A 16610-nucleotide genomic window follows, 5' to 3' on the forward strand; every position below is an offset into this window, starting at 1 on the left:
TGGTCTATGGTCTGTGGGTCCCGCTATAAAGCACTTCACATTTAATGCTGTTAGAAAGTGGCTTAATCCCCAGAGGCGCACAATCATCCACTATCGTTCCAACTATGTAACTTAGTCCCACAGAATTGAGCCATACAGTTCCTTCATTATACATTTAAGGTCTTAGTCATTTTATATGATCTCTTCTTCTCTTCTTACCAAAAAGATCTAAACCAACTGGTGAGGTTAAGCAGTGTGTTTTAAAACATTTCTAACTTTGGTGATTTCATCACATACTGTGATACATGTGCAACTATTCAGCTTTCATGCTTGTGGAAATGTACACTTTGCCATGCAATATTTCCTCTGTGTTACACTATTGAAACACATAATACTACTAATATGCACTATTGAAACATATATAATGGCTTTGGTGACTCATAAAGGCTTTTTGACCGGTCTTCTATTTTCTTGCTTTTTCTCTTGTTTTATTACTTTCTATTGGTATGTGTTGTAGGTCGCAGGTCACCTCCTGCAAGAAGTGGACACCGATGTGTGGCTGATAATACTAACTTATATGTTTTTGGTGGATACAACCCTGACTATGATGAATCGGGGGGCCCAGAAAATGAAGATTACCCCCTTTTTAGAGAGCTCTGGCGATATCATTTTGCTACTGGAACATGGCATCAAATGGGGACAGATGGTTACATGCCAAGGGAACTTGCGTCCATGTCATGTGAGTATTGAAAGTGATAGAGAAGATCTAGGCAACAAATTGTACTTGGCTCAATTTCAAGTGAAAGTTGTGTAAGTGTTGTGCGTTGAACCAGTAAGGCTAGGTTCACACTTGCATCAGAGCTCCATTTGGGGCCTCTGTCGCAGGTTCCGCTTTGGGATGGAAAACCGCAGGATGGTCCATTATACAGTGGACACAAATGGGTTCTGAGCGATCCCAGTTGACTTCTGTGGGATCTAGAGTTTCCGTTTTATTTACCAGCATTTGTGCGGCTGTAGATCCACTGTATCTGTAACATGGCAGACAATAATGGTAATATTCTTTTGGAGTTGTTTCATGAAGAGAACCCCTTTTTCATGTGCCCTAATAGGACAGATAGACATTAGAGGGGCCCCTGCTTGTAGCTCCCCCAGAACAAAAAAAAAACAGCATTGTGCAAATGGCTCCTGTTCTGGCAGATTCAGGACATTTTTGTTTTATTTATCTGAATAGCTGCCATGTAATATTAACTCTTCCCATGTTGCTAATCTTTAAGGGGTACTCCAACCCTAGACATCTGATCATGGGGTCCAGCCTCTGGGATCCCCCTTGATCTCCAGTCCGGCACCCTGGCATTCTGAACATTTATGTCCAGAACGCCAACTTAGGGCGGCTGTGGTCGTGACGGCACTTCACCTTCATTCATGTCTATAGGAGGGGGCACGACTGCTGTGGTGCTGGGCTGGAGATCACGGGGTCCCAATGGGCAGACTCCCCGCGATCAGACATTTTATCCCCTATCCTGTTCGATGTACATAATATCCAACAGTTTTGTAAATATGAAATCTTTAACTGGGGGTAAGCTTAAAGTATAAAAGTTAAAGAAGAGTAAAAATAGAAGTAAAAATTACAATAGAACATTGACTTATGGCTCATCACCACTGCAGCCAGCAAAACCAGCAGGAAGGACAGTAGCCATGGAGAATCTGTTTGGTAGGAATGTCTTTGTTATTATATAATTTTACCATTTATTTTTATTAAACTCCTTTTTAAATCTGATCAATAGGTTTTAATGCTAATGTTTAGTGGTTGTATAATTAACAAATGAGTGTGGTTTTTGTTACTTTGTAGTGGTTTTACATGGCTACAATCTCCTGGTGTTTGGAGGCACTGGCATCCCGTTTGGTGAGAGCAATGGTAATGATGTTCACGTCTGTAATGTGAAGTATAAGAGATGGGAAAAGCTTAACTGTGATGGAAAGAAACCCAACCGCATTTATGGCCAGGTGTGTTATACTTTTCCTGTGTATTGATGTATTACAGCTACTCCTTGTTAGAAGTTTCAGCTTAGGCTTTGTTTACCCTGTTTGGCCTATATGTAAAATATATGGCAGAAATAGATTCCGACGTATATGTTAAACAAAGGCTGTGACTTTTAACCTTCTAAAAACTAGTATGAATTGATTTACTGAGTTTTCATGATGTATGTGTTTAAATAGATGCCATTGTAGCCTTTGGGTTACAGATACAAACATTAGGCAGCCATTTAATGCATCCACAGTGGCATCCTTGTAACAGACACAACATAGAAACCTTTTTGATGCAACCGATCTTGTGACAGATGGTATTGAAAGGTGCAGTAAAGTGGCATGTAACTCGTAGACTACTATGGTATCTGTTCTTTGTGAGCCTGGTCCTTTTGGGCTACTTAGTATAGGGGTGTTGGTTTATGCATACTGTCCTAGCATGTTCCTTTAGCAATATTTTTATTACATCTTTTTTGTTAAGCTCTTAAACATTTTGTATTTCTTTTTGTAAATTTCTGCTATTTTTATCTGCTCCACAGGGGTAGTCTCTTTTGGATCTTTTATATTCTGCGGTTTAATTTTTAATCTGATATTTTAAATGTGATGTTTTTTTTTTTGATTTTTTTTTTTTGCATGTTTTGTTTTTAAAGGGGTTTTCCAGTGAAAATTTCAACTGGCTCCAGAAAGTTTAAACAGATTTGTAAATTACTTCCTCCTTTCTTCCTTCCTTCTAGTATTTATCAGCTGCTGAAGTTGTTGTTCTTCTTCTCTGTCTGACTACAGTGTTCTCTGCTGACACCTCTGTCCATATCAGGAACTGTCCTGAGTAGGAGCAAATCCCCATATCGAGCCTCTCCTGCTCTGGACCGTTCCTGAGACACTGGTGTCAGCAGAGAGCACTGTGGTCAGACAGAAAAGAACAACTCAAATTCAGCAGCTGAATTACTGGTAGGGTTACGCTTTTTTAATAGAAGTAATTTACAAATCTGTAATTTTTTTTTTTTTTTTTTTTTAACTGGAATACCCCTTTAATAATAATTACGGATTGATCTGTATATGCAATGTATATGTATCCTAGCAAAGTTTGCATAGAATCAGGTTCTTACCCTTTTATGGGAGTCTCTTTGCTAACCTAATTTACACTGCGCTAGTGTTAATAGGATTTTGGAACCACAGATCGTACACAAAGCTATGGTCTCTTGTATATGTTGAAAGCTTAGAGGTCTCTTGTGTGAAAATGTGTTATATATACACACACACATATATATTTTAACTTATTTGCTCCATAATGTCATTTTAGGCAATGGCAATAATTAATGGCTTCCTATATGTATTTGGTGGAACAACTGGGTATATCTACAGTACAGACCTACATCGACTAGACCTCTCTACGAGAGAATGGGTGCAGCTTAAGCCAAACAACCCAGCCAATGACCTACCGGAGGAAAGGTAGGTCTTTTTGATCAAATATACATCCTACTCATCAACTTTAAAGGGGTACTCCACTGGAAAACATTTTTCTTTAACTTTCTGACACCAGTTGATTTTAACAGATTTTGTAAATTACTTCTATTTAAAAATCTTAATCCTTCCAGTATTTATCAGCTGCTGTATGCTCCACGGGAAGTTTTTCTTTTTGAATTTCCTTTGTCTGACCACAGTGCTCTCTGCTGACACATCTGTCCATTTTAGAAACTGTCCAGAGTAGGAGCAAATCCCCATAGCAAACCAATCCTACTCTGGACCGTTCCTGACATGAACAGAGCTGTCAGCAGAGAGCACTGTGTTTAGACAGACAGGAAATTCAAAAATAAAAAAATTCCGCTGTAACATACAGCAGCTGATAAGTACTAGAAGGATTAAGATTTTCAAATAGAAGCAATTTACAAATCTGTGTTCACTCTCTGGCATCAGTTGAGATATAGAGATATAGAGATAGAGAGATAGAGAGAGATAGAGATATGGAGATAGAGATATGGAGATAGAGATATGGAGATAGAGATATGGAGATAGAGATATGGAGATAGAGATATGGAGATGGAGATATGGAGATATGGAGATATGGAGATATGGAGATATGGAGATATGGAGATATGGAGATATGGAGATATGGAGATATGGAGATATGGAGATATGGAGATATGGAGATATGGAGATAGATATAGATGGAGATATGGAGATAGATATAGATGGAGATATGGAGATAGATATAGATGGAGATATGGAGATAGATATAGATGGAGATATGGAGATAGATATAGATGGAGATAGATAGAGAGATATATATATATATATATATATATATATATATATATATATATATATATATATAGTTTTTCAGCAGAGTACCCCTTTGATGCGATTTTAAATAGATTCCCCCTCTGCAAGGGATAAAACAATCAGGTGTCGCATAAAGCTAGCGAATATACAGTTATAATAGCCCTATATAAACTTTGATAGTAATTGTACAGCTATAATACTGTACTTTTTTACAATATTTGTATTTTAATTGTATAATTTTAAGGATTATATTATTTTTCTATTTACTCTATAGGTGCGAGCCGTTTGGTGTGTGTTCTCTTGATTTTTGTGTGATTTGCATTATTGTGCATAAACAATGGCAGCACCCCATGGTCAGACTTGCCATGTTCACACGTCCAGAATTTCCAGGTGATTCCGGAGCACATGGCAGAATATTCGTGCCAGATATTTCTGGCATGGAAATTCTGTTTTCAGTGTCCGCAGAAAGAATGAACCTGTTCATTCTTTCTGTGGACTCCGCACGGAATGCATAGCCGTCTGAGACGGTGCATTTCTGTGCGGTCCTAGCGCCGGCATATTATACCGGTGCTCGCAGTCTCTGGAATCTCTGCACAGGGATTTTACGTGTGAACATAGCCTTCGACATCTCATGTCTGAAATGTAAGCACTTTATACGAAGTCCCTTGCACTTAATGTTGCAGAAATAGTAATTACAGATAGTATAAATGAATGAATGAAATGTGAAATTAAAATGTTTTACCATTGTATTCAATGGTAAAAAAAAATTTTTTTTATACTTATGGGACGATTTAAATCTGAAAATACAGGTCGAAAACTGTGCTTTACAGTCAATGCTCCATAAGCAAGTATGTACACAATGTAAACTCTCCTCCAGAAGGAAGAATGTCTCTCTAGTTCCACTTATACCAATAGGAGAGATTCCAGTTTTAATTTGTGAAATGCTGTTTATACAGCTCTTGAATGCCTTTTGTAATTTGTAGGTTCATTTGTATCAAGGATTTGATATTTTCAATGGGGCAAGTTAATTATCATAGCTATCAACATTTTAGGACAAACTTTTTTTTCTCTATCTTTAAGCATTTGTTAGAGATCTTATGTCACTACTGTATCTTTACAAGGGGGAAAACAAGTAAACATCACTCTTGCTTTGTCTTACTCCAGGTACAGGCATGAAATAGCACATGATAATCAGCGGATCTTTGTATTAGGAGGTGGTACGTCATGGACTGCATACTCTTTAGACAAGGTAACATTTGGTGGGAGATGGGTAAATATGAATGGAGGGTATTTCGCAAGGCTTTATTTCAACATGCATATGGCACCTATGGCTAGGTTGACACTGCCGCTTTGCTCTGCTAAAGTGAACTCCATTGCTCAGTCCGTTGGAAGGAAGTTGAGCGGAGTTGTCTGCTTTTGACATTTATTTTTTTTCTTCTCTCAATTAAAATACTGAACACAGATGCATCCCATTCAAGTCAGTGGTATCTGTAGGGACCCTGGTGGTGTCAGTCGTGCTTTAGGGTCCATTTGGTACAAATAGAAAGAGCTGAATGTGTCAGGCTAGGTTGACACTGCCGTTGTTAGTGTAAACAGTGAAATAAGTATTGAACACTATTCTTACTAAATACTGTTTGCGACAACAGTACCTGCTAATTCCAGGTCTATTTGAAGCTCTCCACAAGCGGTCCTTGGCTCTTGGATAACTTCACATTTGTCAAAAATCTGGCAGTTTGGAGGCAAAGATGTTGTCTTATTTTCTTTCTCTGGAGTCTTAAAGAAAGATTTTGTATTTTTTTAAAGTAAATGTCTCTATAATCTGACATTACCTTGTTTTTCTCATTTTTAACCAATTCTTATAAAGATTCATGCATATAACCTTGAAACCAACACGTGGGAGGACATTCCAACTAAGCCACATGAAAATCTAGGTAAGGTTAACATCTAGCATTAAAGGGGTTGTCCAACATAATAAAAGCTGCATGTATATGCTGGAGCTGGTCTGAGAGAGAGAAAAACTTACTGCCCCCAAGCCCCCACTGTGATGGTGCTTGGTCCTAGCTGAGCTGTGCTTCCTGGTTTCGTTTGGACACACAGGAAGGATCTGAATAGCCGATCTAAGACGGGTCACTGCTGTAGCCAGTTATTGGCTGAGATGACCCTTCCTGTGTACTGAAAAAGCCAGGAAGCTCTGCTCAACCAGATCAACAGTGGTGTGTGTGTGTTTTTTTTTCTTTTCTGTTTTGTTTTACTTAGCCCAGCCCAAATACACACAATCCTTCCCCAAAGACAATGCCTCTAACAACCAGGCTCAACAAAAGTTGCTAGGGATCGTTAAAGGGGTACTCTGGCCCTGAGACATTTTATCCCCTATACAAAGGATAGGGGATAAGATGTCTGACTGCGGGGGTCCTGTAGCTGGGGACCCCCGAAATCTTATATTCGCCACCCACCTGTTTGAGCTGCACGCCGAGGTACCAGCTCACAAACAGCCAGGTGGCGACCACGGGGCCGGAGTATCATGACGTCACAACTCCGCCCCCCGCGACATCACCCCCCACCCCCGCTATGCAAGTCTATGGGAGGGCACGTGACAGTTGTCACACCCCCTCCCATAGACTTGCATAGCGGGGGCGGAGTCGTGACTTCACGATACTCTGGCCCTGTGGTCGCCACCTGGCTGTTTGTGAGCTGGCACCTCGGCGTAAAGCTCAAACAGGTGGGTGGCGAATATAAGATTTCCGGGGTCCCCCCCTTTAAATGGATACTATATATAGAAATATATATCCTTTGTGTCCTATTGATACTAAGAAATTATATAGAGAATTCTATATTGTTTCTATGTCTGAAATGGGATTTAAATATTAAGCCCCACCCTCAGTGGTTCACCATTTTTAAATAGAAGAGATCAGCAGGAAGTAACCCCTGTGTTTTCTACATAATTGTTTAGAAGACTATTTTGGGTCTGACATACTTTGGCATTAACTGCATCTCCTGTTTAAAGGAACACTAAACCTTTGAATTGGTTGATAAGTAAGGGGAACCTGCCATCTGTTTCATGCTGTCCAAACTATAGACAGAAAAAAACAGGAATAGGATACTTGATATCTATGTCCATTTGTAATAACATTGGTAACAAGGCTTGGTCATGGGACCTGTGCCTAGCAGCTTCTAACCACCCTGCCAATTATAATCGATCAGTCTCTTGTTAGTTGTGTATGGGGAGACATCAACCAACTATGGATCTTAGAAACGGAAGAAGCCACTGAGGACAACTCTAATGACTCTAAGCTCTGTTACCTGCCAGTGTTGGAATTAGGATTCCTCTAAATCACTGGAGCATTTCAGAGTGGATCATTTATCATTGTAATGAGGAAACATGTCCCTGTTTTATGCTTCCTGTGGTTATGGCAGTATAAAACTGATGGAAGGTTCCCTTTTTAAGGTGTTAAGAAATGATTCTATTGTTTCATTTTTAGTGCTTAAAGAGTACCCTCTCATGATCTTGTCCTCCCAGTTCACTTCCCCCATCATGATAAACCACCCCTGCCTTAATTTTTATTTTATTTTTTTTTGTTTTCTACCTTGATATTGCTCTGTATTTTCTGCTCAGTCAGATTCACAGACTGGGAAGGGGCGTTTCCCAGCAGGCTGTGACATCATCTGAAGCCATACAGGGGAGAACTTCCTCCCTCACTCTGCTACACACAGCCCAGAGCAGTTCAGTGTGTGAGATGAGCTACGACTGGCTAAGGCTGCACCCCCCCCCCCCCCTCAGCACTCCAGACTGCATTTCCCGATTTTGGACTTCTGGCAAGCCGGCAGGAGTCCAAAGTCTGTGCAAGAGGTGGGGGAAATTGTGCTCTGGACAAGTATGGAGACACCTAGTGGCAGCATTTTTTTTAAAAACAAATAAAACATAGAAAACTAAAAAAAATGTAAACAAAGTACATTGGAAAGATTTAATTTATTTATTTACCATAAGGAGTGCAATAGCAAAATGTTTTTTAGATAGTGCCCATTTAAATTATTTGCCACCAGCCTATTGTATCATGTATTAATATAAAGCTTTACAACTTTAAAGGAATGTCCTTGTGTTATGACTAGTGCAGGCACTGAGGAATGACATAAGGATTAGTTTGTTTGTCCACATGTTTCTTAGTGTAGACAGATTCCTGCCTAGGCTGTGATACGGATCCTGAAAGTGTTTGTATTGAACATGTGACAACTTATCATTTCAGGTTTTCCAGCTGCCAGAAGATGTCATAGCTGTGTCCAAATTAAACATGGTACGCAAAACATTTAAAACTTTTTGTTACACAAAGCTGAAATTGCTTACTAGTCAAAAATGCAGTGTATAGCAAGCTTCCGTATATCGGATGTGTCCATTTAATAATGGGTGGAGTCGAGAGTAATGTTCAAAAACAAGCATATACAGTTGTCTTCCAAATGACTTTCATGGAAACCTTTGCTTCTAAATGGCAGCATGGATCAAGTGCAGTCTGTTTTTAATGCTAGCCATACACATTAGACATGTTTTGGCCAAACCTTCCAAGCATTTGACTGACAACAATCTTATGGCTACTTTTAGAACACAGAGCATTGTTCTGTATTTTGGGGGTTTGTATCCAGTATAAAAGCCAGTGCTCTAGAATGTAATCTGATCCTTCAGTGCTGGCACCTGTGCTGGGAGCATAGGAGACAGTAGGCTTCTACATCTCATAATGTTCAGTGAAAGATTTTCAAACTGTAATTCATTATTTTTTCCATATAATTGGAAATAATTTAAAGAGGTAATCCCATTTAGGACACTTATGGCGCATCCTGTGGCCACTGCGGTTGGTGTAAGGAAGACAAAAACAGCTGAGCCAGCAGGGATAGGGGATAAGAAAAGTACTGGAGGTCCTCTTTAAATGTTCCTGCGTAAGGGTATGTTCACACGGCATAATGTCCGCAAATCTGCGCAGAATATTGTGCATGTGACTAGACCATAAAGGAGCATTTAGATTTTATAAAGTAACACATGTTAGCTTGGAATGACACATGCAGTTATTGAAACCAAAACCAGAAGTGGGTCCAAAAGCAAAAAAAGTGTAAAAGTTCAGGAGTAGAAAAAAAAGTTCAAGTGCTTTACTCGAAAAAAACACCGGTCAACTTTTTTTCCCCATTTTATTTTCCTTTCATTCTGCACTCAGTACCCCATAATGATAAAGTGAGAAAAACTTAATTTTAGAAATATTTGCCAATTTATTGAGATAAAAAAAAAAAATTTGCATTGACTTAACTATTCAGACTCTTTTCTACTCAAAAGTAAAGGACTTAGTTGAATTACCTTTTAGCAGCCATTACAGCCTCCAGTCTTCTTGGGTATCATGCTACAAGGTTTGCATTCCTAGATTTGGGGATTTTCTACCATTCTTCTCTGCAGATCCGCTCAAGCTCTGTCAGGTTGGATGGAGACAATCAGTGGACAGCCATTCATCTAGGTCTCCCTAGAGAAATTTTATTGGGTTCTGTTGATGTCCTGAAGTGGATTTGTTTTATTTTTACTCTTGGTCAGTATACCGATAAATTTTAGTATTTTTTTATTTCAGAGGTTTTTATATGTGGTGGTTACAATGGAGAGGTCATTCTGGGTGATCTTTGGAAGTTAAACCTTCAGACCTTTAAGTGGACAAAACTTCCTGCTGTGATGCCTGAACCAGCATACTTCCACTGCGCAGGGGTGACACCGGTATGTCCTCTGGTTCTGTTGTTGTGTTTGTCGATTTTAGATTTTTTTCTTTACTGGACTTTTGAAAGTATCCATTTGGTACAGTGCAATTTGCAGAAAAAGCACAAGAAACCTATTTTGCTTTGCATATTTGGACTTTTCTGTGACTTTTTTTTCTTTGTCATGTATGTTTTCTTTTCTAGGCTGGCTGTATGTATATCCATGGAGGAGTAGTTAATATCCAGCAGAACAAGCGGACTGGATCTTTGTTCAAAATCTGGCTTGTGGTCCCCAGCCTTCTAGAACTGTGCTGGGAGAACTTGCTAAAATATTTCCCTCACCTTGCTCACCTCCCCACAAATCAGCTTCTACAGCTTGGACTATCACAAGGACTCATAGAGAGACTGAAATGAGGTGGTTTGCACCCTGCCTGGAGTCCCTCAGTGTTTTAGGAGTTTTCCCAGGATTACGCTGCTAAAGAGATCTGGGTGCCTGGACCTTACCCGCACAGATTATACGTGGCCTTCAATCCTTTTCACATTTTAACTATGCCAGCGCATACATCAGCAGTTTTAAGTCCAATGCCTTTAATGGCCGTTCTATCTTTTTATTCAGTGAAGAATCTTGATGCTTCAGTACATGCTTTTAATTAACTTATTTGTACCCTGTTGGCATGAGATGGATTCCACCAACCATTCGTCTTGAGTCCTGTTAGCTGTGAACCGCATGCTCCATCAGTCACACAAGTCTGTAGCCAGATCATATATGTATTGTGGTGTGCACTCTAGCAGCCCCAGCTGTCTGACACCTGACCCTTTATGCAGCGGGTGTAATCTGTGCAGGCCATGCCAATTCACTCGCATAGCATTCAGCCACAATGTCATGTTGGGCACTCATGGCTGATCTGTAAGAGTTCCGACATCTTCATTCATAGAATTACATGGACTAATGTACAGCTTATCTTAAAGGGACTACAGAGGTTTTCACCTTGGCCTCAGACTTGAACCTAAGAAGGTACATCATGTGCAGAATCTGTGAAAATTGTAGCTGTATTGTCTTGCTCATGCTGCCTATTACGATTCTACAAAGTCACTAGGACTTCTCATGTCTGTATATTTTACACTACAGGCCAAAGCCTCTCCTGTGCGGAGTGAACAGAAGTGATCTGTCATTGCCTGTCCCCCCCCCCCCCCCCCCCAATCCAGACTATATAAAAACTGTCATTTACAATCCTAGGGCATATTTTATCAAAGTAGCCCACTTGTATGCTGATCTGGGATAAATACAGGATTCAGTATCATATAATAATTCAAGGTAATTTCTTACAGTAATAATTCTTATCCTTTATATAGAAATGGGTACATGGGTGCTGTTGTCCATGGGTTTATGGTGAAAATGTTACCAAGCAAACCTAATAATGCTATTTAGCTGTAAAATATGAATGCAGTTTATTACCTTGGCAGCCTACCACATTAAATGGCTTTTGAATTACATTTACAACTTTAGGCCAAGCCTAGTGGGCAATGCTCCATTTACTGAACCTTCTGGGCTATTCTGCATTTGAAGTCTTTTAATGTGAAATCTCCAATATTTTGTTCCTTGTTAGAGCATACCTTACCATGTACCGCACTGTCCCTTTTAGTGTTCTTGGCTTCAGTGTACTATGTATTTGACATTTTCTACTGAACTTTGGGCTTAATTTATTTTATTTTTCTATACTTAAAGCTTTGTGCCTTCTCTAATCTTTTATAATTTTATTTCTATTTGTAGCAGAACTGACAATGGTGTGATCTCCCGCTAGAAGAAGCAAAAAATGAAAAAGGTTCCTAGTGTAAATGTTTAGGTCTTACTTAGCATTTCTATGTGTTTTATTTTTTTTTTTTTTTTATGGATATATTGGCTAGAAAAATGCTGAATGATTGTTAGAGAGAGAACTTGCCCATTAGCTTCTTGTGTGTATTTGGCTCCATACATTTTTCAAGTTATAAAGGAGCTGTAATATGGCCACATAAATCTGGTGTTAAAAAAAGTATCCTGCTTCACAAAATACTGCATTAGGGTATGTTCCGCAGCTTAAAAAAAAAAAAAAAAAATCCCCAGTAGACCTAATTTAAGTCAATGGGTAGCGACAGAACTTCGGCAGAAAATTCCAACCATGGGAACATACCCTTACAGAGCTATTCTCCCTTAGGATGTGTTGAAGATATAATAAGTAGTAAAGGGATCTGGCAACAGGCATTTCAGGATTTTACTTGTCCTGCAGCACATTATGGAGAGTAAATTAATTTAATTAAAATGGTCTTGGGGTATGTTCACACAGCTGGATCCGCCAACGATGGACCCTACATTGTGCCTCAATTTGTGCCCACTCATAGCGGCAATCAGCCGCTATAAGCAGACACAATGCGACTTGTGTGTCGCCGTGCTCATGTGCAGTGTACTCTCACACATCGCGGCCACTCCCCCTGCTCCCTGAGCTAGGCTGAGAGCAGCTGTGATGTGTGTGAGGACACTGCACACAGCGACTCTCACATCACAGCGTGTCTGCTTGTAGCGGCAATTTAATGCTATGAGCGGGCACAGATGAAGGCACACTGTAGGGGTCCATTGTCGGTGGATGCACAGCGTAAAATCTGCTGTGGATCCCTCCGTGTGAACGTACCCTTAAAGAGAAATTCTTAGTTTCCCACAGAAACCAATTGGAGTTCAGCTTTTATTTCTTAAACTGCCCCTGTAAGATTAAAGCTGTGCGGTGTTTGGTGGATATGGGCAGCAAAGACAGTTGTTTTTTCTTTTTCTTTTAGACAGTGTTTGATCATTCTGGGCCAATGAAGGAGTTAATAAGTCTGCCTCAGACCAGAACACTGTGGTTTTACCCATAACAACAAATCACAGCTCAGCTTTTATATCTTAACAGGCTCTGGTAAAATGAAAGCTGAGCGGTGATTGGTTGTTCTGGGCCGTTTTTGTTTCAAGCACATGGAGTGGAAGGCAGTGCCCTGATTTATCAGTAAAACACTTTACACAGGTAAATACCTTGGTCAGATATAATGTACTTGGCACAGAATCACTGCACTGCATCCATTATCTCTCCTACAAGTCTTTCTCAGTGGAAAGTTCCTTCCGGTGGGGCGGCAGAGGGAGGCAGCCAGCAGGATACAATCCCTCTATGCTTAAGTGTTATGTCTGTTCCATTTTTTGTACTGTGCTCCCAGAACATCACCTATATTATATTAGAGGAGCACTGCCCCCCGCCAATAATTCTCCCATTACATGTTTAACCTACATATTCTAGATATCAAGCCCTCTTTAGTTTCATGATTTTAAGTTTAAGGAATGTAAGAAGCCATTCATCACACATACAATTTATAGAACTGATTTTGTTCTTGCCACCTCTTGCTCTAATATTTTGGTTTAGTTTTTGAATGTATCCCGTCCACAATTTTAGTGCCTTTTTCATTAGCTTTAGAAATATTTGCTATTCTTCATTGTATATATTGTAAGCAAGACACTGTCTTAGCAACAATGTTTTATTTGTGAATAAGCCAAAAATATTTGTCTGCCTTCTTCTAGCTGTATTATTAACTCAACTATGAATACACCTTGAATGTCTTGAGCTAGAACTGAGCTTATCTGTGCAGTATTTCAATAGCCTGGGCACTAAAATGAGCTTTTCTTGGTCCTTTGATTTATAATATACTGCTGGCAATGTATATCATTTTATTCTTGCATCATGGAGCCATGAACCTATCATGTACCTGGAAAATAATTTACCATAAGTGTTTTAGAATTGCTTACTTGAAGCTCTAGATAATAAAAAAAAATATGCTAAGACTATGTTCACACTGTTGTTCTCCTATCAGTTCAGCTCGTTCATACCAGGGTGTGGTATTTTAAAGGGGGGTGTTCTCAATCGCTCAGTCTGTTGGAAGGACGGGAGTTCCCTTTAACAGAGCACAGCAGCTGTGTGAACATAGCCTAAAACTTCTATCTATAATTAATTGATAAATGAGAACATTGAGAAATCTTTGGCTTATTTCATTACCTGATGCCTCTTGTTGGACAGCAAATCACTGAAGTTCCATTAAGAGCTCGAAACTCCCATTCAGTTACTATATAAAGACTTTGCTGCCTATTTGCTATTGCTTTATTAAAGGAAAACTGTCAGATATTTTCTCCCGCACTATCCTGGTGGATAGTGCGGGAGACTCTGGTTAAAACGAGCCCTACCTTACTCAGATCTGCCCGGCCATTCGCCCGCAATTGTAGTTTTTTTCTATGTGGATATCTTGATGTAACTGGCACGGGCGGGGCTTCTGCAGGTTAACTGGCACTGATGTCAGCGCCGCTTATGAATATTCATCCCCCCTCCCTCCAGTTAGGAGCGGCGAAGAGAGGGAGAGCTGGAGGGAGGGAGGGGATGAATATTCATAAGCGGCGCTGACGTCAGTGCCAGTTAACCTGCAGAAGCCCCGCCTGTGCCAGTTACAGCAAGATATACACATAGAATAAAACCACTATTGTGGGCGAACGGCCGGGCGGATCCGGGTAAGGTAGGGCTCGTTTTAATCAGCGTCTCCCGCACTATCCACCAGTATTGTGGATAGTGCTGGAGAAAATATCTGAAAATATATGTTTTCCTTTAAAACCATTTTAGTTTTTACTTGCTGAAAATGTTACTGCCTTAACCCAAATGTCGAACACACAAAGGAACCACACAAGACAAGGCTCAAACAGTAAGAAGTACTCTGCTGTTAAAGGGGCAGATGAACATACTGATCCTTTCACTAATACACAAATTCTTTTTAATGTTTTTGGCATGATGTTTAAAGTTTGATAGACTGAAGTGTCTGCTTTTAATAGGTGTTTTTTTTTTATTGTAAAAATTCAAGTGCAATATTTTGCTTTGTCAGTCATGCATGATAAATGCATTGTGTTGTCCTACATGTCTGTTTTCTTGAAACTGAATTAAATTTTTTTTAATGTTACATATTGTACAAATGTTTTGTATTTATATCAAATGTAACAAACCCAAACTTAGTTTGTAAATCGCTTTTGTATGTACACAGATGCCATGTACTATATACTACATAGAGCTCTTGCAGCTACTACTAGGAGACATTCCAAGAATACCATTAGTACAGAACATTGCAGAAATGCAGTAATCCATAGTGTATCCACATAATGCTTTATGGGAGGTCAACTTTAAGTGCATTTTGTGGTATGAGGATTGCATGTCAGTATATATTTTATAGGAATGGTTAACCCTTTCCTGTGCTTTACACATACAGCAGTATACAGGTAGGACATCTTTCCTGCACTTTCAGGAGCTGGGCCTGTGCTGTCGCCATTGTTTAACTCCTCCAAGGTGTTACCAGCAGGACAGCGGTGTGGTTAGACAAAGAAGTGACTCTGTGCCCCTGTAATGCAATAATAGACTGACCAGTCGAATAGCCAAGGCAGCTGATCAGCAGTCTCTAAGAGATGGAAGTTTAATATAGGTATTTGCCTTTCCTAATTTTCCCTGTTTGACTATGCTTACATGGCAGAATTTCTGTGCAGAATCCTATTGTAGTCAATGGGGCTTTGAATTACAGCAGAATTGTGTTTTCAGAACACAGAAATTCCACTGAAACTCTGCTGCAAGCTTCGCAGAAGAGAATGAGTGGAATTCTGCTGTCACCATAGCCTTCTCCTGGCTTGTGATGGGACCAAGCAGGTAGATGTTTAGTCAATTCACTCACAGTGCTAATGCCTGTTAAAGGGGTACTCTGCTGCTCAGCGTTTGGAACAAACAGCTCCACTGTTCAGAACGCTGGAGCCTGCAGCTTGTAACGTCATAGCCCCACCTCCTTAATGCAAGTATATGGGAGGGGGCGTGATTGCTGTCACACCCTCCTCCCATAGACGTGCATCGAGGGGGGGGCGTGAGGTCATGAGGGGGCGGGGCTGTGTCACAAGCTGTCGGCTCCAGTGTTCCGAACAGTTTGTTCCAAACACTGAGCAGCGGAGTACCCCTTTTAATAGATCTCAGCATTGTGTAAGGGGAGTTCTGGTCTAAGGGTACATTCACATAACTTTGTTACATACTAACCTATAAATTGACATCTTTGATCTCTCTCTCTCTCTCTCTCTCTCTCTCTCTCTCTCTCTCTCTCTCTCTCTCTCTCTCGCTCTCTCTTCTCTCTCTCTCTCTCTCTCATCTCCTCTCGTCCTCTCTCTCTCTCTCTCTCTCTCTCTCTCTTCTCTCTCTCTCTCTCTCTCTCTCTCTCTCCTTCTCTCTCTCTCTCTCTCTCTCTCTCTCCTTCTCTCTCTCTCTCTCTCCCTCTCCTTCTCTCTTCCCTCCCTCTCCTTCTCTCTCCCTCTCGTCTCTTCTCTCTCTCTCTCTCTCTCTCTCTCTCTCTCTCCTTCTCTCTCTCTCTCCTTCTCTCTCTCTCTCTCTCCTTCTCTCTCTCTCTCTCTCCTTCTCTCTCTCTCTCTCTCCTTCTCTCTCTCTCTCTCTCTCTCTCTCCTCTCTCTCCTCTTCTCTCTCTCTCTCTCTCTCTCTCTCTCTCTCTCTCTCTCTCTCTCTCTCTTCTCTCTCTCTCTCTCTCTCTCTCTCTCTTTCTCCTCT

General features: G+C 40.3%; 1 protein-coding gene across 10 annotated transcripts in view; it reads left to right on the forward strand.

Moving 5' to 3' along the window:
* The window catches only part of KLHDC10 (kelch domain containing 10), a 71072-nt gene extending 55163 nt beyond the window's left edge, over nt 1-15909 (forward strand). For 6 of the 10 annotated variants that reach the window (XM_056573156.1, XM_056573154.1, XM_056573155.1 and 3 more), the window contains 8 exons: nt 497-718; nt 1829-1983; nt 3305-3453; nt 5449-5533; nt 6149-6215; nt 8526-8573; nt 9879-10018; nt 10201-14442. In XM_056573156.1, coding sequence (XP_056429131.1) covers nt 497-718; nt 1829-1983; nt 3305-3453; nt 5449-5533; nt 6149-6215; nt 8526-8573; nt 9879-10018; nt 10201-10410 — 1076 coding nt within the window. In that variant the 3' untranslated portion in view covers nt 10411-14442. Of the gene's footprint in view, nt 1-496; nt 719-1828; nt 1984-3304; nt 3454-5448; nt 5534-6148; nt 6216-8525; nt 8574-9878; nt 10019-10200; nt 14444-15288 lie in introns of those variants that run through there. The other 4 variants (XR_008892581.1, XR_008892582.1, XR_008892583.1 and 1 more) reach the window with 4 other exon arrangements.
* Nucleotides 15910-16610: the final 701 nt, after the last annotated feature.

The sequence above is a fragment of the Hyla sarda genome, chromosome 4, assembly GCF_029499605.1.
Source record: "Hyla sarda isolate aHylSar1 chromosome 4, aHylSar1.hap1, whole genome shotgun sequence".
Classification (NCBI taxonomy): Eukaryota; Metazoa; Chordata; class Amphibia; order Anura; family Hylidae; genus Hyla; species Hyla sarda.